The following is a 25,071-nucleotide window of genomic DNA, read 5'->3' on the forward strand; positions in this document are numbered from 1 at the left end:
AGATTGGATCTCGTCTTATGAGCGAGTGAGTGCCCATAACCAGTGGGACGACGTTACCAAGTTGAGAAACGTCGCCTTTTATCTTACGGACGTTGCGAAACTATGGTTTCTCAACCATGAAGCCGACCTCACTTCGCGGTTGGTCTTCAAGACCAACTTTACCCAAGTTTTTGGTCGGCCTGCAGTAAGAAAGCTTCGTGCAGAACAACGTTTGCGCACACGTTCCCAAGAGACCGGAGAAAACTTCACGAGCTACATTGAGGACATTGTCGACCTTTGCAAACGGGTGAATGCGTCAATGTGAGAGGAGGAGAAGATCAAACATATAATGAAGGGTATTCAGGACGACGCATTTCAAATGTTATTATCGAAGAGTCCTCACTCTGTCGCTGAAGTCATCGAATTGTGCCAGAGTTACGACGAGTTGCGCAGGCAACGGCTTCACACCCGACGTCCCACCCCGCCCGCCGACTCTCTATCCAGCCTTGGGGTCGACGACTACAACCATGCTACTCTCTTCATAAAAATCCAGGAATTCGTTCGCGCAGAGGTCGCCCGCCAGCTATCGTTGATATCTTCTGTCCAGGAACCACCCCCTGCTTTGCATCCTACGATCCGCGACTTCATTCAAGAACAAGTCTCTCAAGCCGTTCCTCCAGCCGTTGAGCAGCCACCAGTCACGGCTCCTCTCACTTACGCTGAAGCAGTTTCCCGATCTCGTCCACAAGCGCCCCTGCCGCCCTCTATGCATCGCCCACCGACATTTTTGCCGCCATCTATGCCGCTTCACGACCGCCGGCATTTTCCTCCTATGCCGCTGCCCGACCGACAGCCTTTTCCGAATCCTCAACCGCGACTCGGACCTTACCCCCACCAGTGGCGCACCTTCGATGACCGCCCAATATGTTTTGCTTGCGGTGGTGCTGGTCACGTGGCGCACCATTGTCGTCGTGGCATGCCTCCTCTTCAGAACATCCGGCGGGCGCCACCTTTCCCCGCTCCGTTTTCCTCGTCGCCTTCCAGCCTTCCTACTTCTTCCTTTTCCCCTGACCGCCCAACCACCTCTACTCGCCGCTCACCATCTCCCCGCCGTCGCTCGCTTTCTCCGATGCGGCGTCGTCCCGTGTCCACCGAGCAGGAAAACTGATGGCCGCAGTTCCCGAGGCACGAACTGCGTCCACGTCGCAATGCCCAAGTCCTCGTCCCTCTCCAGCCAACGTCATCGAAGTCTCTGTCGAAGGAATCGCCGTCCTGGCGCTTGTAGATACAGGAGCCGCCGTATCCGTAATTTCCGCCGAACTCTGCCGCACACTACGAAAGGTTTTGACGCCTCTCTCCGACTTCTCCCTTCGAACCGCGAACGCTCAAAATATAACGCCTCTCGCTGCCTGTACTGCTCGCGTCTTCATTCAAGGTCTACTGTATACCGTCGAATTCGTCGTGCTGCCCACTTGTTCCCATGACATCATATTAGGCTGGGACTTCCTTGCAAATAATAACGCCGTTATTGACTGTTGTCACGCCGAACTCGAACTTTCTGCACTTCCAGACGTCGAGCCTATCGACAACGACCATTCCAGTGTTAAACTGTTTGTTTCCGAAGACAATTCCGTCCCTCCACGCTCTTCCCTGCTTGTGCCTGTGTCGTGCGCCTCTATTTCTGATGCCACTGTTTTCTTTACGCCCTCTGAGCTGTTCATTCGCCGCCGATGTTCTCCGCTGCCCTTTGCTCTCCTTACTCTTCGCAATGGCGTCACGAAAATGGTCGTCGACAATCCCACAGCCTGCCCTTTAGCTTCATCTCATGGTGAATGCCTAGGCCTTGTTCAACCAGTCGACACATTTTGCATCTTTGACACTCCTGCCGTTTCTACTTCTGCGGGCCTTGGCGCACTTACTTGTGACTCTGCGGTTGATCAGTCACTCCTCGACGCTTTCCACTGCTCCATCGACGATGGCACGTCATCTTCAGAACGAAGCCAGCTTATTGCTCTCCTGCAGAGGTTCCGCGCTTCTTTCGATAGCCATGCTTCCGGTTTGGGCCGCACATCGACTGTTTTTCACCAAATAGATACCGGCAGTCACGCACCTTTACGGCAGCGCCCTTACCGAGTTTCCGCCTCTGAGCGCCGTGTCATTGACCACCAGGTTGCTGACATGCTCAAGCGTGGCGTTGTGCAGCCTTCCAACAGTCCCTGGGCATCACCGGTCGTCCTCGTTAAGAAAAAGGATGGCTCTATTCGGTTCTGCGTCGACTACCGACGTCTGAACAAGATAACGCGCAAGGACGTTTACCCGTTACCGCGCATCGACGACGCCCTCGACTGTTTGCAGGGAGCTGAATTCTTTTCTTCGCTGGATTTACGTTCCGGATACTGGCAAGTCCCCTTGGCACCATCTGATCGACCTAAAACAGCATTTGTGAAACCTGACGGATTGTACGAATTCATCGTAATGCCTTTCGGCCTGTGCAATGCTCCCGCCACTTTTGAGAGAATGATGGATAATATTTTACGCGGCCTCAAATGGAATACATGTTTATGCTACCTGGATGACGTAGTTGTCTTTGCCGCTGATTTCCAAACCCATCTCAGCCGTCTCGAGCAAGTTCTCAAATGCCTTACTGTCGCGGGACTTCAACTTAACTTAAAAAAATGTCGTTTTGGTGCCCGAAAGCTCCCTATTCTTGGCCATGTTGTATCACGAGACGGCGTCCTTCCGGATCCAGCCAAGCTCCGCGCTGTCACCGACTTTCCGCAACCAAAGAAGTTAAAAGAGCTTCAAAGTTTTCTTGGTTTATGCTCATACTTCCGACGTTTCATTCGAAATTTCGCTTCCATAAGTGCACCCCTGACAGCCCTTCTAAGTGGCGACAAAGAACTTTCCGCTTGGTCGCCCGCCTGTGATGACGCCTTCACAAAATTACGCCGCCTGCTAACCTCGCCACCTATCCTCCGCCACTTCGATCCTGCAGCGCCCACAGAGGTCCACACCGATGCCAGCGGCATCGGACTTGGCGCCGTACTCGCACAACGAAAAGCGGGCTTTGATGAATATGTCGTTGCCTACGCGAGCCGAACTCTGACAAAGGCCGAGGCTAATTACTCTGTTACAGAGAAAGAGTGTTTAGCCATTATTTGGGCCCTTGGAAAATTCCGTCCTTATTTGTATGGTCACCCTTTCGGTGTCATCACTGACCATCACGCCCTTTGTTGGCTGTCTACCCTTAAGGACCCATCTGGCCGACTTGCTCGCTGGGCCCTTAAGCTACAGGAGTACGACATCCGCGTCCTCTACCGTTCCGGCCGCAAACACACGGACACTGACGCCCTTTCTCGCTCACCGGTCTCCGCTGACTGCGCTTGCCTATCCGCCCTTGAGCCCACAGTTCCATCTCATGCACTGCGCAACATGCCGTCGGAGCAGCGCAAGGATCCCTGGATCAGTGCTCTCACCAGCATCCTTTCTGATCCATCCACCTCATCACCATCGCGCGCTCTTCGCCGCCAGGCTACCCACTTCTGCATTCGCGACGGCCTTCTTTATCGTCGTAATTACCTCTCTGACGGTCGCAAGTGGCTTCTCGTGATACCCCGCCATCTCCGTGACCTTATCTGCGACGCTTTCCACGCAGACCCTCTGTGCGCACATGCCGGCCTCTTCAAGACCTATGGTCGACTACGCATCCGATTTTATTGGCGAGGCATGTATAACTACGTCAGAAAGTTCATTCGCTCCTGCGCTCCGTGCCAACGCCGAAAATTACCTCCCGGACAAGTCTACCCGTCACAACCCCTTCCCTGCCCTCGCCGGCCTTTTGATCGTGTTGGCATAGACATCTACGGACCGCTACCCTCCACACCAGCAGGCAACCGCTGGATTATTGTTGCAGTGGATCACTTAACCCGCTATGCTGAAACAGCTGCTCTGCCGACTGCCACCGCCCGCGACGTTGCATCATTCCTATTACGACATTTCGTTCTTCGCCACGGTGCCCCTCGCGAACTTCTGAGCGACAGAGGCCGCGCCTTTCTTTCCGATGCTTTGAAGGCACTACTCGACGAATGCCGAATCGTTCACCGCACCAGTACAGCGTACCATCCGCAAACTAACGGCATGACCGAGCGCTTCAACCGTACTCTTGGCGATATGCTCTCCATGTACGTCGCCTCTGATCATTCAAACTGGGACCAAGTTCTCCCTTTCGTGACGTATGCGTACAATACTGCGACCCAAGCAACTACTGGTTTTTCCCCTTACTTTCTCCTATACGGACGAGAACCTTCTACTACTCTCGATACTATTCTGTCATATACACCTGACGCGTCCGAAAGTACTCCGCTATCTGAAGCTGCTCGTCATGCTGAGGAATGCTGCCAGCTTGCCCGCTCTTTTTCCACCGAGGACCAGTGGCAGCAGCAATCCCGTCAACCTGCCGGCCGTTCTGCACCAACTTTTTTGCCTGGCTCTCTCGTATGGCTTCGGGTACCCGCTACTACACCCGGCCTCTCCTCAAAACTTGTCGCAAAGTACCTAGGACCGTACCGCGTTCTCGAGCAAACGTCCTCCGTCAACTACATCGTAGAGCCCCTCACGCCATCGACGGACCTACGCCATCGCGGCCGCGAACTTGTCCACGTCTCTCGCCTTAAGCCGTACTACGACCCAATAGTAGTCTCTTCGCCTTAAGCCGCCAGGATGGCGCCTTTTTCTGCGGAGGGCGATTGTAACGAAGAAGAGAAGCCGCCTGCGTCACAGCACCATCGCTACCGGCATGAGCTCGTCGTTGCTGTCTTTCGCCGAACGCTTGTGACAGCTACCCGTTCGCGCCCGTTGCTAATAAACCTCTTAGCAATATATATATATATATATATGATGCGCTATCTACTAAGGGTACACAGCTCTGTACCTCTCTCGTGTGCTCGCTGTGCCTGTTGTTTTGCATGCAGCCGCCAAAAATTAGAAGACGACGCACCATCTATAATAGCTCGGGTAGAAACTCTCGTCCTGTGTCGTCGAGGCCCTTCGGGACTCAACTAGCATGGAGACACCCACGCACAATGCATCAGGTGCACGTTAAGGAACCCCAGGTGCTCAAGTGTAGCCGGAGACGCTCCCCCCCCCCTCGCACTCGCTACGACGTGCTTCGTAATCATATCGTCGTTTTGGCTAGTAAAACTCCTGACGAACTTTTTTTTTTCTAGCATAGTGCAGCGACGTTTATTCTCGCTTTTCGGTCCTGCACGCACCAGCGTCTCTTGGGGTGTCCGGTACCCTGCTTAGATACTGTACAGTTCCACTATTGTTTGATCTGTTTCACTTGCAACGGTTTGATCTGTTTCACTTGTAACGGTTAACTTGCAACGGTTTCACTTGCATCGGTTCCACTTGAACTTGCAGTGGTTATACTGTTGTGTTTCTTCAAAAGCAAAGCTTCAACGTTACACTGCTTGGACGCAGGGACCGCATTATCGATCCCTCGTGAACGTCATTAGGTCTGCAAATCTATTTTCATTCATTTAATCATCCTTATTCACCACTATCCCATACCCTTGTGGGCCCTGAGGTATTTACACTCGCATTAAAAAAGAAAAGCTTAAAGGGGCGCGCAATGTAGAAGCTCAGATGTGGTCGCCATCGTCCGACCGAAAATGTACACGACGGCACCGCGGTACAGACACCCGTCTATGTGGCTCCCTGGCTATGGCGTTAAGCTCCTTAACTCGAGGACCTGGGTTTGATGCGGGCCATGATGGCCGCATTTTGAGGGGAGTGAAATACGAAAACAGGCGGTCGTGAACCTAGATTTTAGTGGACTTAAAAAGAACCTCAAATGCCCTCCCCCCCCCCCCCCCTTGAAAAAAGAAATCTCTAGTCTCCCACGACGGCGTGCAAAAACCCAGAACATCACGTTCTGGGTTTTTGCACGTAAAGCTCCAGAAATTATTTTTTTGTAGTTTTGTTCTGTTCGTTTCTTTTTTCTTTTTTATCTCGATTGGAACGCGAGTACTCAAGCTGCGCGCGCGCTTCTGGCAGTCGTACCCAACAGGTATCGTACCCAACAGGTATCGTACCCAACAGGTCTCGTATCCGGTATGTCTCGTACCCAGCATGTCTCGTACCCAGCAGAACTCCTACCCCGCACGTCTCGAACCCAGCTCCTACCGCTGGGTGACGATGGCGCCGCCCGCAGCCGACCGCACCACTACATATCGACGAGTGTGAATCACATCGTACGAGAAAATTTGAAAAAAAAATATTTCAGTTTACCACAACTGTGTGCTGAACTCGCGAACCGTGAATCATGCTGCCCAAGTAAGTTATTAAAGCTGCTACGCCGGTGCTACAGACGTCATCTGTAACTCGTTTCTTCATTTTTTTATTCTCCCTCCCCTTGGTAAAACAATCACTGCTAGCAGGGTTCACATCTCACAAGCGTCGGCACACGCGAATCGGTCGTTATGCCTAATTCCAAGCTGACCTTTGGACAGTAATTTCGACTATATCCTAATAGTCAGAGCGAGAGAGAGAAAGAGAGACGAAGAGGAAAGGTAGGCAGGTTAGCCAAGGACGTGCCCGGTTGACTAGGTTACACTGGACGAGGGTAGCCAATTTCTAGAAACCCTAGCAACAATACCACGCAAGAGCAGGGGTGTGTAACCGCGTCACGGTTCGAGAACTTCCCAAGACGGTGACCGAGTAGCTCCAAAGACAACAGCAGGCCAAGCAGGCCAGGCGCATCAGAGCTGTAAGAACTGCATATGTTTGAGCTTGGTTATCCCTTACTAGCCCAACGGTTAAGCTGCAAAGTTACAGAGCCCAGCAACCTCTCTCTTGCTAGTTGCGCTAAACCATTTTATTATTCACTTGTAGGTATACTTGCCTTCAAATTAATGGCTGTATGCCAAGCAAATCAAACGGATTAATAATACTTCAGGAACGAGCAGTCCGGTTAACTAAGAAATTTCCTCGTGGAAGTCACGCAACACTTTTCGAAGAGTGGTCTTTCAAGATGTATCACTTATTCGATCCAAAAATAATGCCGTACATAAGGAGAAAACACGGGGTAGGCGGGAGATGAAAATTCCAGATAAGCAAAGCGAGAACAAGGTAAACGGTGGAACTAACGTTTCGACAAGAGGATTTATCTTTTTCAAGGAGACCTGTTTTCGTCGGCACAATATATATAAGTAGGGTTCCTCTAAAGAGGCTAGGGAGTAAGGCGGGTGGGGGAGGCAGCGACCTAAGGTGTATTAGCAGCGAGGGTGTACAATTAAGAATAAAGGGGGTGCAATGCGCGCGGCCGGTTACAGGGCCGTGTGACAGCCGGGGTGTCAACGGCCATGAGCTCAGTACCCCTCTATTATCTGCTTCGCTGGATACCGTGCATACGGTGTGAATTTATGAGATATTAGCTGGCATAATTTCCTACATATGCCCTTCCGGGAACACGCAATAAAATCTTAGACATGTTCGCTTCAAAATTAAAAATGTTCCAGTTTCGCAAGAAAGGCAAAGCATCGCCTGCTATAGCAAATTGCCAGATAGCTATACGAATTAAAGACGGTAGTTTTAGCGCCAGTATAAACTTGCAAACATTCGCTTACCAACTGAATCATCAAGAACCATCTTAGCGCGCATACCATCCATCTTAGCGCGCATACGTAAACATGAGCACGTCACACTCGATGAGCGCGGACATTCGCTGTCGAAACGCTGGTGTGAGCAAGCGCGGCAGCAGCAGCGAGCGAACTCACCCTCATGCGGTCGGCCGCTTCAGGCCAACAGCGGCCAGAAATGAAGGCACGCAGTCATGCCTCAGCAGATCCCTTTCAACATAGGGCGCGTGCCACCGCACCGGGCCGTGCAATGTGGGCACTTGATGGAGGAGTCGAAGCTGCGCCGCCCCCTTTCCTTCTGCGCTGCATCCCCGCTTTCCTCAATGTATGACGCTCGAGATTGAGCCTTGATCGTTAGTTTCCTCTCTCGTGCTTACACTTACATACACGTACAACATACGACGGGCGGCGACGGTCTCATCGCCCTTGGACTTTACACGGAACATCACAGCGACGCCGACGGCGATGACGAAAACGCCCCTGGAGTGTCCACATAATTGCTATCGCGATAAATGTAAATGTTCTTGGCACTTTGTGTGTAAAAACCAGAATGGGAAGGCGACGTAGAAAGCTGGGCGAGTTGGATGATTCAGAGGCAAGCCTTCGCGAGGAATCCAGCTCAATTTTGACCACGCGGGGTTCGTCAATGTGCACCCAATGCATTATGTACGGGCTTTCTTGTATTCCACCCTCGTCGTAACGTGGCAACCAGCGCCGGTGTTTAACCCGCTACATCGACTTCAGAAGGACATCCCCATAGCCTTTGCGCTATAGAAGATTTCGCCCGAGAGGAGAAACGAAACAGTATAAGCATCTAACGCCGCACTGTTATGACGAGCACTACACTTTCCTAGAAACTGTGAAGCAAAGCAATTCGTTTGTCAGTCCTACAAAAAAACAAACCAGAACTGTGGACATACAGAATAGACGTTATATTTTCGTCTCAGCGTAGCCTACGTGTCATGTTGTTTTTCATTTGTGTTTGCATTAGTCAGTGTGCCATTTATTATAATATCATTATACATGTATATATGTGCGCCCTTACCCTGTGAGTAGTGTATGCGTCACAGAGCCACTGTCAGGCAGAGATTGCCTACCTTGTAGCCCTGTCACCAAAACCAAGCGGCGTCTGAAACACTGTTGGAAATAAATAAATTTAAAAAATTATCTTCATCGCAATGTTTCTGTGTAGACGGTGTGCTGAAATGTTTAATTGTAGTGTCATTCTTGCGTGGCATGACAGCCTGACTCTAATTCAGGCTGTCTTTCGTGATTTCATCTCAGCCGCATTTTTTTACACCTGTGTTTCTTTCGGTCGCTTGTACCATTTGCCAATATTGGGCAAGGTATTCGTTTATGACCCAATGCCAACTTATGCAATAACTTACCCAGGCATCATCCGGCCGCGAAGCAGTCTCGCTAGTGATGCTCATCCCAAGAAGCACTTGACCCACGACTTTGATGTGAAAATACCACGTGTATTCTGGGAAATGAGAAAGAAAGTTAGGATTGGCGATGGAGAGCCATCTCAAGAGGATCAGAATGCTCGCGGCAAGCATGTTTTATGGTAGGCAACAGCCTGTAATCGAGTAGGGCGTTAGCAAATAAATATATATATCTTCGCAAAAACCCCATTTGATTACAGGCTGTGGCCTAGCATACAACAAGCTTGCAGGAAGCATTCTCATTATCTAGTCAATAATAACATCGACATACGAATCAGTGTTAAGTATGCTCTTGGCGGATTCGCGCTGTGGATTTGGCACTGTCGCCAGAGTGCCATCGCGGTATCGACTGGTGCTTGCGACTAACCATCAAACCAGCCATCCGGTTTAACCGAAGGGAAGTGAACCGAGTGTCGAAATCTGGTTATCCTGTTGTCCGACTTCGAAGCAACAGATACTTATGATATACGGTTTAAATACCTGGTCAGTCGTATCTTCCAATATTCGGATACAGCCATTCCGAAAGAAACATTTCAAAAGAAAGAAATGTAAGCAGGCTAACAAGAGCAGATATCGGATTCGCACGAGTGGTAGCAAAAGTAATTGCAAATATTTGAGAACAAGAGAGGGGCGGAGAGGCAATTTCGGCACAAATACAGAAGAGCAAGTTGTCCAGCTATCTGAATATCGGGACACTATTAAGCGGGAAAAAAACCGATAGAATAACGGATTACTTCGGTTACGCGGTTTGACAAGTCTATGCATAGACTGACGCAGCGGACGCAGTATCCGCAACCTTAATCCATCTAGTCGTTTGTTTGGGTGCTGGCAAAACGCGACGGTTTTTGCTTCGGTCTCACTTGCCATACCGTGGGTGGTGAACCACACCATGCGGGTGTCCTGACGCGCATTCAGCGTACCGCTAAACCAGCCTGTCTTTCATTTTTAGCCTTGGGGTAGAGAGTTCCAGCTTTCTTTTTTTGCCCTTCATTTTGTCAAAAAAAGAAGAAAAATGCTGAGCACGAACAGGATCTTTTTATGAAGATCAACCATTCCATATACCGACGATGCGGAAGCTTGAGTTGGAATTTGGCTGTGAACTTTTGTTCAAATCCCACAGGCGTTGGTCTACATGCTTGGTCGCTGTTTCGATGAACGCTATATATTTAGGGTTCTGAACGATGCCAGGTGAATTTTTTTGTTGCAACACCTGAATATATTAACTAAGGTGCGGGATGTTGTTTGCAATTACCGCTATCTGATAAACAGTTTAATTTTGAAACGGGTTAACCAGTCAGCGTTCGGCAAGAACTGATTGCTTGCCAAATGTTTGCTACATTTGTATGGAAAATTCGGAGGCCTATATAGGGCCATCCGAAATTCAGAGGTTGACGCCACTGATAAGGGGACTCCGCAATCGTTATCGCTCAACGACGCCGTGCGCCGGCGTTCTCGGTATTGAATGTCAATCAAGGAACAGGCTGCAACGCAACCTGTGTCGGAGTCCCAGCTTCTCGCTCTGAAACCACCTATCACTTATTATGAAATAAAGGTCACCTTAGGTATGAAGCAGTCGAAGGTACAATCACCTCGCGTGACATTTTCAGCCAGTTATCCGTTTTATCTCATGTCGCGTTTTCCTCGCTCCACGATTGAGGTCGGCTAAGAGTGTGTGGGGCTAAGGCCCCTTAGAGACGGGGCTCATTTTGGGCTGCAACGGTGGAAGCTGGCGACGTGGTCCAGCTGGCGTGAGAGCTCGAAACTGAGTGTGCGACTGGACCATCGGTGATCATTCATCACTAATACCAGCCACCAATCCGACACCTGAAATTGGTGACATCCTAAGGATTAGAAAAAAAACTCTGACTGCAAAAATTCAGTGGACTTGCCCTTCACCTTTGCGAGAGAGTCGAGCCACCTCGAGTCAACTCACAAAATTTAACAAATTAAATTATGGGGTTTAACGTGCCAAAACCACTTTCTGATTATGAAGGCCGCTGTAGTGGAGGACTCCGGAAATTTCGACCACCTGAGGCTCTTTAACGTGCACCTAAAATCTAAGTGCACGGGTGGTTTTCGCATTTCATCCCCATCGAAATGCGGCGGCCGTCACCGCGATTCAATCCCGCGACCTCGTGCTCAGCAGCCCAACACCATAGCCACTGAGCAACCACGGCGGGTAGTCCACTCACAGCTTAGCGACACCGGTCTTCAGTGCTCTAACGTAAAGCTTTTCCCGACTTTTCTATTCCATTTCAGCAATCAGCCCTCCACGATTGGCAAAAAAAAATATTTTGGGCCACACCCATTTGGCCTGCCTACCATAAGACGTCATGAAACCGTCATAGCTCCCGAAGTGATATGATGTGCAGTCATTCTGTGTAATTAGACTGCATAAAGCAAAAATAATTATTTCTGATTCGGCGCGTTTTCGCCATTGGCTATGAGTCATGGTATGAGCTGATGTGTCTCACATGTGCTCCTTGAATTTTCGGCAAAAGGTCCGGTAATTCACCCCAGCTGATGCAAGTTCTCACACAACGGCATCCGTGAAGTTACAAGGACCATGTCGATACAAAACTTTAAGGTGGGAAACCATTTTCTCCGATTTAGGATTTTTTCTACGAGCACTGTGTCGCTGCGAGCTAAGCCTAAAGAAAGCAGGGCCTAGCGGCCGTGCTTAGGCGTGCTCCGGCGTGGCCATCAACCTTGTGGGGGACCTAGACGCCAAGTGCTTCAAGAAAATGGCGTCCGCTATGCGTGTGGAACTGGAGGGTGAAGAAATAATGCCGGAGGAAGTTTCCAAAAAGATTGGCTGGCGCGTCGCCGGGGAGAGGAAGACCCAGGAGCGAGAGAGCAAGCAAGTCCAACGCCGGTCGACGGGGGGCCGGCGGGTGCCGGGCATCGTCACCCGCAGCGGAAAAATTTCAACACCAAGCTAACACCAAGTTGCCGAGGCAAGATATCAAAATTGTCGTGCGTCCGAGCGGAGGTCTGAACCTCGGGGAAGAATCTAGATTCGAGATGAGCCGAGCTATCGTCGCAGCTGCGAACGTGAGTGGCAAAGAGGTGATGCGAGATGTTGTCTGCCCGAGCAAACAGCAAAACATAGTCGTTATCAGTACGCCTTAACGAGAGAACGCAGACCGCAACACGGGAGTAAGAAGCCTCGCTATCAACGGCATGGCACACGATGTCCGCGCCTTCGAAACCGCCCCACACGGCATCATTAAGGGCGTCATCAGGGGTGTCCCGATGATGGACACTATTCAAGAAATCAACGACTACATCGTTCAAGGGTATGATCCCACTGCTATGCAAGCCAACCGCATCGCCAAGGCGGCAACAGCGTTCATCGCATGCGACGGCGTCAAGGTCGCGACTACATTACATACGGCAACCTGCTGGTCGAGTGTTCGCTGTATCGCAAGCAGATCGATATGTACTGCCGGTGTTGTCGCCTCGGTCACCGGATGGACGTTTGTGCTAACCCCGAAGACAACAGATGCCGTGGTTGCGGCATGAAGAATCCTGAAGAAAGCCACGTTTGCAGTAACCCCAAGTGCAGCCTCTGTGGGGGCAACCACCTCACCGCGGACAAGAAGTGTACAACGAGATTAAAGACGCCATACGTCGTTCGTAAACGGCGTTGGGAACGTCAGCAACGAGAACAGGTGAAGCAGCAGAAGAGGAGGCCAGCGTGGCAGCAGACAGCGTGGCAGCCGCCGGGTGGGCGTCGCAGCCGCTCCCAGACAAGGCGAGCGAGAAACACGAGCGATACCAGGTCACCATCCGCAGCTGGAGCTCGCAGGCGCGAATATCGTTCGAGGTCCAAGTCGAAGACCCGGCGGAGCAACGCCGCCGAGAAACAGGTGGGCTACGCAGCGGGGTCTGCCGTCGTTCTTGACAATAACAATTTCCCTCCCCTCCACTCCTCGCGCCCTTCCAAACACAACGAATGTAGACACTGTTTGGAACTCAAGGAGATGATAGAGAGGCAGAACAATCAATTCAATAGCCAAAACAATCAGATAAAGCCAATGATGGATTGTAACCAGACGCTCAGTAGACCAAAGAACAGTGATAATGACGTCGGTGCAGGTAAGAGGAAAGTACCCAAGAGAGACACCACCAGCGCTGCTCCAGCGGCGACGAAGCTGATCACGCAACCAGCGCTGATCATGTCACCGGCGTTGACGCAGCCAGTGACGCAAGCTCCACAGACAGAAACGGCAGTTGTTACCATTGAGGAAGAGAAGGCCGAGGCCGCCATTCCTCCGACAATGGAGTCGGTCATGAGCATGCTTACGCAAATCTCCAGCCTAGTTTATCACATGTCTGCGCAAGTGAACAGTCCAACAGTAAGAATGGGTAATGTGGGGGCCAAATGCAGCCAACTCTCCCTCAGTCATGACGTCGGATGCAAAAAATAAGCCACTCACCGTTGCCAAGGTGAAGCCATCACAACTTAATCTACGGGTCAGGCTGCGAGAAGTTGGTTTCGGGCGCAAATCTACCGCTCAAGAAGTAGAAAATGACGAAGGCTAAAGGAAAGCAGAGAGAGACTGCGACGTTATTGCGATGGAACTGTAGCAGTAGTAGAAACAGATAGGGGAGTTATAACTATACGTTAATTAAATGGGTGATAAACCGGATATCATAACCGGATATGGCTTACCAGAGGCAAGAGACCAATGGCCGGGCCAAGATCGCGGGATACATTATGTATACGGACCCTAGCGAAAAGGGTACTGCGGTGTTCGTCCGCAGCAACATGGTGGCCTCACAGCACGTGACCGCTCATTGAGGCTGCGAACATACGCTAATTGAAATTCACAGCAGAACAGTGGGAGGTGACGAAACATTTTCTTCCTAAATGCTTATTGCCGACCGTCCAGCAGGGTCATTGACTTTGAAGGCACCATATTGGACTGCTTTTTAAGAAGAGAGAACACGACCGATTTTACTGCTCGGAGATTTCAACGCCGCCCACGCGATGTGGGTTTACAAATACTGGTCCAAAAGAGGAAACCAATTGGTAAAAGCTATAAAGGATCACGACATAGAGGTGGTTAATGAACCAGGCGTACCGATCAGGACAAGTAATAGCACGGTCAGAGACACCACTCCTGATCTGACGCTAGTTCGGGGGAACATCGACGTAACTTGGCGTAACATGGGGGGAAATCTTAGCTCGGGTCACGATATAATTTTAGTAACCCTCGGGGGCACTGACATCAAGGCGAAACTGGGTCAAGCCAACATCACAGACTAGGACCGGTCACGTAGAACCACAGACAGTAAAAGCGAGGACGAGCACCAAGACACAAATACGTATGAGGCGTGGGCCAAAAAGCAACGCGAATTTCTAAAGAAATTTACGCAGAAGATTACTACGACCACGCAAATTCCCTTCGTAGACAGCAGCAAGGCACACAAGGCGCACGGCGGCAAGACACAGGTGGAAGAGGCAAAGACATAACATGAAGCTTCGCAGACGTACACACACGCTCAATAGCCAGGTGACCGAGTATGCGGACGAACTATGCAGGGAAAATTGGATGAAGATGTGTGACGAACTGCAAGGCACACTGTCTATGAAGAAGACTTGAAAGCTGTTGCGGTACCTCATAGATTCCTTAAAAAGCAACAGCGCACGCGTTCGAAACCTCATACGAACGATCAACAGTTACGACGGGGATGGAGAGAAGCTCATTCGTGAACTCAAAAGTAAATACCTAAAAGACCGACAAGAGCGGTAACCCCACTCACGAGTATGAAGGGAATAGCAATGTCGAGATAGACGAAGCCTTCACCGAACTGGAGCTGGTTGCGGCCATCGATGAAAGTAATCAAGGCAGACCACCGGGAATTGACGGCGTTGCATGCAAGATGCAAAAAATCCTGCGGGAAGGTTTAAAGAAGCGGGGGTGCATTTCATTCCCAAGCCGGGGAAACCACTCCGCGTCGACAATCAGCGCCCCATCTCCCGTACGTCGATTGTGGGGAAAGTGGTTGAGCGTATCGTTTTCAAGATACTACAGAGACATTTGGACGTCACTGATGAGATGCCACCGACTATGTACGAATTGCGGAGGCACCTGAGCACACAAGAGGTCTTGGGGCAACTACACGAGCTGGTCAACAAGCAAGCGAAGACTCCTACGCGAAGAGCTATCCTGGCGCTCGATCTCAAGGGGGCCTTCCATAACGTCACACACGAAAGTATTCTCCGTAACCTGCACCAAATGGGGTGCGGAAAGCGAACATTGAAATATATGCAGGATTGCTTAAGCAATAGAACGTCAACGATCAAAATGGGAGAGAAGTCGAACCCGACAGCCCTGGGAGAGAGGCATCCCGCAAGGATCGGTTCTTTCACCGTTTCTCTTCAACCTGGCACTCCTCCTTCTCCCCGCTTTGCTTTAAAACATGGAGATCATAGATCACGCTCTCCGTGCAGACGATATCACTGTGTGGATGTCGAGGGTAGGGTTTGAGAGTTGGATGGAGGAGACCCTTCAGAGAGCACCCGCCGTGGTTGCTCAGTGGCTATGGTGTTAGGCTGCTGAGCAGGAGGTTGCGGGATCGAATCCCGGCCATGGCGGCCGCATTTCGATGGGGGCGAAATGCGAAAACACCCGTGTACATAGATTAAGGTGCACGTTAAAGAACCCCATGTGGTCGAAATTTCCGGAGTCCTCCACTACGGCGTGCCTCATAATCAGAAAGTGGTTTTGGCACGTAAAGTCCCAAAATTTAATTTTAACTTTGGCGTTAACTCGGGGCACTCGGTATGTGCCACTGGGTATGTGTGTATTCTAGTCTTCCGGTATGGTAATGCTGCAGGCTCTTTGGGGCGTCTTTCTGCCCCGATCAAAGACGCAGGTTTCCTTCGCTCCAAAGGCAGCTAGCTGATCGAAACGTTCCCCGATCACGTCAAGCGCCTCCTTCTTGCCCTCTTTTGTGGTGGCAGCTCCGTGCCTTGGAAGCGGTGTGTTAGACTGCGCCGTCTTCGGCATTGGCCCGCATTCCTCGGAACTTCGCTCGAAGTGCTTTAATAACGCCATGTTGGTACCGTGCGACGTTGTGCCGCCCGCGCAACCAGCCCAGATTTATGGGGTTTTAACATTTCTTCGCCAGAGTACAGATGTTATTTTAACGTAGACTACATGACCTGGAGATTGGCGCGTAGGAAATGCTAAACACTTTGTCGCAGCTCATGGTAATATCCGCGTTTCTACCGATAACCCCCGTTGACGGCGTATGCAGAACCTAACGAGCGGCATCTCGTTTAATTGGCGTCGAACAACCGTGGTAGAAGTCATGCCATCGCGGCCGTACGATCATCTTCACCGTCGTCATCTTTATTCTGAGGTTACATGCGCCCAAGCTCCCGTCGCACACCCACAGACATTGCGTGTACTGGTAACTCTATGCAGAACGTGAAAGGATACTCGGCAGCCAGCTACTACGATATGTTTCGCGTAACATCACTTCTAGCAGTGCGTGAGATCTGCGAGCTTTTTGTATCGATCCATTTTGGTGCAGGTACCCTGGAACATGGTCTGAACGATGACTTACTCAGGATGTTTCCCATGTCGATCTCGTAGAAAGACTCGTCATCCTTTAATGTCTGAAAAAGACGAACGATAACGAGAAGTACATTATTGCCGAAAAAAAAAGGTATTAGAGCCTTTAAGCACTTTCAATGCATCTCTTCCGCTTGAAACAGGAATATGAATGAGGTCCCATAACATTTCGTTTCCTCAAGAGTTATCGCAGAAATCGGCATGGTTCAGTATGGCTAAAAAGCGCTATTGGATCTTAGCCAGCTCCCGGCGGACGAGCCTTACGATGATTCATGCATGGCGCTTGCCTTCCTATGTAAATGTGGCAAAGCTGGGGACAAATTGCAACCACCTGGGACTATTTTGTCGTGTACAAAAAGCTCGTTATGGGAACGTTTATTTTTCTTTCTTTTTTGAAATTCTCTTTTTGATTCATGACCAACCGAATGCGGTCATCTCGACCGGTAGTTGAATGCACGACCTTCTTTCAGGCAAATAAATTATTTGATTTGATTTCATTTGATTCTACACAGCAGCAGCACGTTATATACGCGGAGAAATAGCACCTGGGTAAAGATATTACAAATATAGATAATACGAGAGCACCATCGCAAATTACTGCGAAGACTTCAGGATGACTGGACGGGCTGATAATAATTACTGATTACTCTTCTGTCCTTCACGCCTTATAGAGGTCCTCTAGCTGGTCTTGCTGTTCTCCTCGGTGAGCTAGCAATGCGAGTCACGGTGTATTCCTTTCGGAGAATTAGGAAGACTGTTGTGCTTTAACGAACGACATGTGTTTCATCAGTGTAGGGTAATTAAAGACTGCGTAAGAAGATCTTTATAAAATCCTTCCACGGTGTCCTGCTGCCATTGTCCGCAATGTTTCCAAGAGTCCTGAATAATTGTACAAGACACCAAGGTATAATTCTGTGAAAAAATTGGGGCATGTTAGGTGTAATGCGTGGCGGAACTATTACGCTCCTGGCTTAATTTAAAACGTCGCAAATAATTAGGGAACCCTCGTGTCTTCCTATTTTTGTGCGCTATACCAGGTTTGCTTTTTATTTATGCATTTTGCTCCGTGGACTAAACACTACCTTGTTTATATTCGCCGAACATAATGGGAACGCTATGGATGTGTAGCCAAAGTTTAAAATGTGGGATCTATGGGCGGCCTTTGCAAGGTGTCACGTATTCATGTGCTTCGGAGAGGTATGAGTGTTTTTTTTTTACATTCAGCGCAAAATTTACCCAGCTTCCACCGGATAACTGAAAATCCAACCAAACATCCAATTGATGGAATGATCCAGGAACACTGTATCACATTTGCGTGCAAAATTCAATGCAGGTGGAGTAAATACTGCTTTTGCGAAAACATTGCTTTCGTAAGTGCTCTAAAGCATTATATGGCCATATTGCAATATGCTTTTCAGCACACCGAGGGCAAAATGAGCTCTATGAGCTGTACACTTAGACAAAATAAAAACAATGTTACTTGGTTCAAATACGCAAATGCCAGAGCAGGCAAGTAAATTGCAGATTTTGTTCTAAATCACAAATATTAAAGCAATCCTATGCGTTGTAATGAAATTTCCCAAGAGGCGCTTAATTTAGCCCACTCACCTCGAATGAAGACAAATGCCACTAAAAACGAATATAAAGAACGGGTCGGAACTCTATAAGGAAATTACGTACAAAGTTAAATGCACGTGTATAAAATAGTATGATTGCAAAAAAAATCTTTAATGAAGTGCTTCAACATGTTACACGGCCACATTGCAGTATATACTTTTTGGCGTCACGGCAAGTCCATGTTTGGCAAAACTGAAATCACAAACTGTGGAATGTGTGCACAAACTTCAGTCAGTTATAAATTTCGCACTCAAGCGCTAACAAGCGTCTTAGTATTTTAAATGTGGTGCATAATTTAGCCCGCTGCCGTGGCAGCAATACATATGCCAGCCAGATCAGATTTACGAACCAATGTTTATTTCGTGTGGATATATACAGCCATTGCAAGACATTACCTTCGCAAGTGATTGAAAGCGTTAATGACCATATTACGCTTTGGTTCTTCATGTCATCTGGTTAATTCTCTTTTATAATACGCTTTTATTCGGTAGAAATGAGAGGCTATTCGTGGGTTACGTGCGGCCAGAGTTCAATGACTTGCGCTTTGAAGTGCTCAAGAGCCTTGTGACTGTGCTTTACGAGTGGTGCCATATTTACCATGCAGCCTTGACAGAAATACTAGTGCTCGCAAATAACAAGCTTAGCAAAAGTAAGAAAACCATTGCGACAAATCCCTATGCTAAGGCAAATGGGCTTGAATCAAATACAGCCTTTACAAAATCTTATCTTAAAAGTAAGCAAGCAAATGTTGCCTAGAAATAGGTGCATTGCTCTAAACTTATATGTGGTGGCAAAGGCAACATTTTAACTTTAGTGTTTGCAAAGAGGTTTGCATTTATAGAATGTTAAGCACTGCAAATTATTATTGAACCCTCGTTTCTTTTTTTTTCTTCAGTCTTTTCATGCATTATACGCGGTTTGTGTTAACTTTTCCCGGTGTCCTCAGTGAAATAGACTAGGGTCCTCAATTATATCAGCTGAAAGTAAAAGTCAGGTTATGGGTGATATCTAGGCGAAATTCAAAGAGGATAGGGGATGAGCAGGCTCACTGCGACCTTTGCTATAATTAAGTATGCAAAGGCCCCTGTGCGTAATGAGTGTTTTACGAGGGGTGCAGAATTCCTCCCGGTTCAATAACAAGTCTATCAGCACAACGGAGCTCAAATTTGGCGACGATGCGAAAAAGGTGGGGAAGAGGACATAGGAAGGAGAAATTATTGACCAACATTTCTGCGAGGTAAATTATACGTAGATAAATTGCAACCTTTGTAAAAGAAGAAAAAAAAGAAAAAGAAACTCCTTGACGAGTTCTCCAAAGTCATAGCTGCGTGTAAGGTTTTAATCTTATTACAGCAGTATAATAAAGTGCGATGTTTATAGAGAATTTCAATGGCATACATGGAGCACTTTCGGCGAAATATTTTCTGCTCACTTTGGAGCAAGACTGTTTGGATGGCAGATCTGGAGCAACACAAGAGTGTTCCAATGGCATGTTAACTGCACTCGTGGAAGCGAGATCACGCCGTGGAGCAAGCAAAACAGCACTTCTGAAATCGCCGTAGTGGACCGGAACTCTTGGCCAAAGTATTTCCTGGTTCTTCCCAGCGTGCCTCTGGGCTTTTGTTTACGTCATTATCGACGGCTGCAATGGGCGCCGCTTTATCACGCCGTGCGCGGTTGGTCTGGCTGCTTAAGAGCGCGACAGCTCTCGACGTGAAAGTTCAATACCGATCACTGCAAGGTTGAATTGTACTGCGACTCTGATGCCACCGCTCACCAGTGAGCATTCAAAGTCCTGCTTTGCCTTCCCGCTGTGCGACCAAAAGTAGTCGGTTAAGTTTAGGACGTCATTCCCTGCCACTCACTGTGCAGCAGCGTGTGATTTTCAAGGAGGCGGTGGTTTGAGGAGAGCGGACTGTTAAGTACTAGCATAGCATTCTAGGAGGCTATGCTACAAGTTACTCGTCGTGATACAAACACGAGAACGAAACATTGCTCCGTCCTATTGGTGGGACTGGCCGCGCTCATCATTGGTGCTATCAGAAGGCTAACTGCTGGCGTCGGTTGTGTTATATCTACCGCCACAAGGGCCGTGGAACCAGACTTTGTTGCAATGCAGCCTACTAGGTTACAACTACTACAAACATAACGTAACTACAGTGGCTGGAGCGTCACAGTGGAGACAAGCGACCGGAAAGAATAGAACCGGCCCTGGAGTATGCGGTCCCACCCCTTGCACTTCCTCTGCAATGTCTCGTCCCCGCCTTGCCAGCAGTGCTTTCTGCTGGAGTGAGGAAGGGTTTCCCTTCGTACAGACGTTCGAGTTCGACAGTGCCCTCTAGCTTCCTACAATAACAGCACTCGACACTGTGAACGACGGTGTCGTCATCGTATGTGTCCCATTCGCCTCGTCTCTCGTCCACCTCTGGGCTTATCATTATCCCTCTCCCTATGCATTTCACTAGGCTTTTAGTAAATCGTATCTTCAAATATACCTGTACATGTTACCTTCCAGAGCGTCTGCTTTACAGACGCTGACAGCCGTATATGCCAAGACACAACGCGCAAATTAGGAATCTTGTAAATGCTTTTTCTGTATATTACTTTTATATTCTGTATGCTTTCAACATGATAGCGTTGAGGGCCTCGCATCGCAGAAAACCCGGTGTCGGTGATGTTGTCCGTCAGGAAGAAAACTTCCCGAACCACGCACGCATAACTACGCAGGCGCTCCGCGTGGCGCAAGGGCTTCACTGAACTAAATTATTTTTTGAAGTAAAATGTGTCAAAAAAATCCCAAAGCACGGATTACAACCTACGAACATGATAGTCTCGGATTGTCATTTGTACCCGCCGTGGTTGCTCAGTGGCTATGGTGTTGGGCTGCTGAGCACAAGGTCGTGGGATCGAATCCCGGCCACGGCGGCCTCATTTCGATGGAGGCGAAATGCGAAAACACCCGTGTACTTAGATTTAGGTGCACGTTAAAGAACCCCACGTGGTCAAAATTTCCGGAGTTTTCCATTACGGCGTGCCTCATAACCAGAAAGTGGTTTTGGCACGTTAAACCCCATAATCTTTTTCTTCGTGTCATTTGAATTTACGAGAAAAGAATCTTTGTTAGGCGGATACTCGAGCACAAACACCTTTTCCAGCGTTTCAATCATTCATGGAGGGGCGCGCCCTTTTGATTCCTTTTAACAGCGTCCAGATGGCACTCGTCTCCACGCATCCGCAGCAGCGACTCAAGGAGGCAAAGGAGGAAATAACAAAACCTGAAAGCTCGCCTTCGTACATAGCTTTCGCCACCAGCGTTTCCTGGTAAACACTATGGTTACATTAGCTCCAGAAAAGAAATGGGCAGGACATGTAATGAGGAGGGAAGATAACCGATGATCATTAAGGGTTACGCACTGGATACCAAGTGAAGGGAAGCGTAGCACGGGGCGGTAGAAACTTAGGTGGGCGGATGAGATTGAGAAGCTTGCAGGGACAACATGGCCACAATTAGTACATGACCGGGCGAGTTGGAGAAGTATGGGTGAGGCCTTTGCGCTGCATGGGGGTAACCAGGTAGATGATCATGATGAAGATAATGATGTTGACGACGACGACAATGCTGATGTTGAGGATTTTGATGATGATGAGCTCCAGTTGCCGGAAAGCGTGAGAAGCCATCAGTGATCTTTGAATGGTAACGCGCTTCCCTCCTAAAAGCCAAGCCTAAGCCTCCTACAAGATTTTTGTGCTTCTCATTTTTTCTTTGTACGCTTGCTGGTACCCATCGAGTTTATCACTATAACACCTAGAGGGAAATCTGGCGCCATCGTTTACGCGAGCTTTCTTATGGACGCTGTGCTGTCATGGGAATGACGGTCCATGTATCTGCGAGGCTTGTGTTGGCTGGTTTAGCAAGAGGCTCCATTTAAAACATGGATATGGCTAACAAATACTGCGTTCCTAAAGTAAAATTTTTATAACAAGTTTGCATTCACGCGTAGTACATATTCCAGTGGCGTTTACTCACCTACAATGCATAACCAATCGAAGAAAAGGAAGATCATACAACAAACTGTTCTAAAGAAAGCGCGAACCTTTGCCGCCTGTCCTTCAACTTAAGCTGGCCGCTGATACTTTCTACGTTTCACATAACTGCACATGCAATAACAAGTTCTCATAATTAAACAAAACATGTCTTTGTGTAATAATAAAGCTAACACAGCTTTTTACGTGCATATTTAGTAAAAATTGACCATCCTGGTGGACGGAATGGTGCTTGACAGGCGTGTGCTCCAATTATCCTGGCTCACCGACAATGATTCCGATCCGAAGTCGCAATATACCGGCACTCCCATGCATACGACAGTGCAGGAGCGGCAGATTTCCCTCTGGGTAATATAGTGAGAAACCCTATACTCGTACCCTGCCTTTTACGGCGAACAGTTATACCTCCACCACCCAAGGAAATTTTCTTGTAAGCAAAAGGGTATCACGAAGCCTATCACGAAGGGTATAGAAAAGGGTATCACGGGCCTATCACGAAGATAGTGCAATGCCGGGCCTGCCCATGACGGAGGTGAAGCAGTCGTTAAGCCCCATACATGGGCCGATCCCATAGGCAGTGCAATACCAGCCCGACTCGCGGCGGAGGTAAAGCATGCGTTCAGCACTCCCTATACGTTGGCCGATACCGAAGATAGTGAGATTTATTCATTTATTTTTCCTCATTCAGTTTTTATTTTCCTGAAAAAGAAAGACATTTCTGGTAGGGGTATCTGGGCAAAAAGCTGTATTTTGACAGCTTGACCGGGCCCAGGCAACCTGGAAACTTTTAGCAGCGGTGACGTTCTGGAGATGAAACAAATTATTGACAAAAAACATAGCCATCAATAAGACATACAGGTGACATGCACATTTTCTTCCACATATATACTAACGCACACAAATATTGTAAATCCAGAAGATCAACCGAAAATTGGACTACAACAGCTCATAAATATACTAAGAGTAAAAAAAATTATAACATATCCATTTCCAGCAATAATATAGGATCGATGTTTAGTCGACACTGAAAATAAATGCATTTGAGCAGTCTGTATTGCACCTTGATTATGAACATTAGTATAAGGCTACATGTTACACAAATATTCTTTAAGCTGTTTCAAAGTAAACCCTATGGTATTCTTGTACCAGTTTAAGATACTAGGTAAGTTATGCTCAAGGGTTTCTAACTTGTAGTTCGAGCGCTAACGCGGTGTAAGCCACAAGTCCGTGTTTCACGTGCATTTGTTACTTGGTGCGGGTTTTAATGATGCAGTGTGTGTAAGGAAATCGTGAACGGAGCTACCCGAAAAATACCAGAGCAAAATACTAAAGTTGTACGCGTGATCAGAGGCATGTCGTTGTAGACCATAATCTTATAGGTCTAAAATGCATCGTCAGTAAGTAATAAGCTCGGAATGTGCAATATATCGAACTATCTTTTTTTGTAACATGTGGATTTTCATCCTATTTGTCATAGTTGTTGTTAACCATACTAGACTGCAGTAGCTTATATGTGTCTGGTAAAGTCCGTGATATACTTGAATTTTGAAAGATGTCGAAAAAATTGTGCTACAACGTGCCAATGCCGGCCCGACCCGCGGCTGAGGTATAGCAGACCTTAAGCACTCCCAATACGTCTGCCGATCCCGAAGATAGTGCAATGCCGGCCCGACCCGTGGTGGAATTGAAGCAGGCGTTAAGCATTTCCCATACGTTGGTCGATACCGAAGACAGTGCAATGCCGGCCGACCCACGGTTGAGGTATAACAGATCTTAAGCACTCCCAATACGTCTTCCAATCCCGAAGATAGTGTAATGCCGGCCCGACCCGCGGCTGAGGTATAGTGGACCTTAAGCACTCCCAATACGTCTACCGATCCCGAAGACAGTGCAATGCCGGCCCGCCTCTCGGCTGAGGTATAGCAGACTTTAAAAACTCCCAATACGTCTGCCGATCCCGAAGTTAGTGCAAAGCCCGCCCGACCCGTGGTGGAGGTGAAACAGACGTTAAGCATTTCCCATACGTGGGTCGATCCGAAAACAATACAGTGCCACCCCGACGCGCGGCTGAGGTATAGCAGACATTAAGCAATCCCAATACGTTGGCCGATCCCGACGATTGTGCAATGCCGGCGCGACCCGTTGTGGAGGTGAAGCAGGCGTTAAGCATTTCCCATACGTAGGTCGATACCGAAGACATTGCAAAGCCGGCCGACCCGCGGCTGAGGTATAACAGACCTTAAGCACTCCCAATACGTCTACTGATCCCGAAGATAGTGTAATGCCGGCCCGACCCACGGCTGAGGTATAGCAGACCTTAAGCACTCCCAATACGTCTACCGATCCTGAAGACAGTCTAATGCCGGCCCCACCCGTGGTGGAGGTGAAGCAGACGTTAAGCATTTCCCATACGTGGGTCGATCCGAAGACAATACAGTGCCACCCCGACCCGCGGCCGAGGTATAACAGACCCTAAGCACTCCCAATACGTCTGCCGATCCCGAAGATAGTGCCATGCCGGGCCCACCCGTGGTGGAGGTGAAGCAGACGTTAAGCATTTCCCATACGTGGGTCGATCCGATGACAATACAGTGCCATCTCAACCCGCGGCTGAGGTATAACAGACCTTAAACACCCCAATACGTCTACCGATCCCGAAGATAGTGCAATGCCGGCCCGACCCACGGCTGAGGTATAGCAAACCTTAAGCACTCCCAATACGCCTACCGATCCTGAAGACAGTGCAATGCCGGC

At 48.8% G+C, this 25,071-nt stretch overlaps 2 protein-coding genes across 2 annotated transcripts in view; one reads left to right on the top strand and one right to left on the bottom strand.

Annotated features, from left to right (window-relative positions):
• The window catches only part of LOC135918290 (uncharacterized), a 343,130-nt gene that overhangs the window by 204,903 nt on the left and 113,156 nt on the right, over positions 1-25,071 (top strand). The window lies entirely within an intron of this gene.
• LOC135918293 (uncharacterized) overlaps positions 1-25,071 on the bottom strand; it is a 58,599-nt gene that overhangs the window by 13,034 nt on the left and 20,494 nt on the right. Inside the window, exons 4-5 of the mRNA XM_070525713.1 lie at positions 16,649-16,700; positions 9,008-9,102 (exon numbers count right to left, since the gene is read on the bottom strand). Of these exons, the coding sequence (XP_070381814.1) occupies positions 9,008-9,102; positions 16,649-16,700 (147 nt within the window). The remainder of the gene's footprint in view (positions 1-9,007; positions 9,103-16,648; positions 16,701-25,071) is intronic.

This window comes from Dermacentor albipictus, chromosome 9, assembly GCF_038994185.2.
Source record: "Dermacentor albipictus isolate Rhodes 1998 colony chromosome 9, USDA_Dalb.pri_finalv2, whole genome shotgun sequence".
Classification (NCBI taxonomy): Eukaryota; Metazoa; Arthropoda; class Arachnida; order Ixodida; family Ixodidae; genus Dermacentor; species Dermacentor albipictus.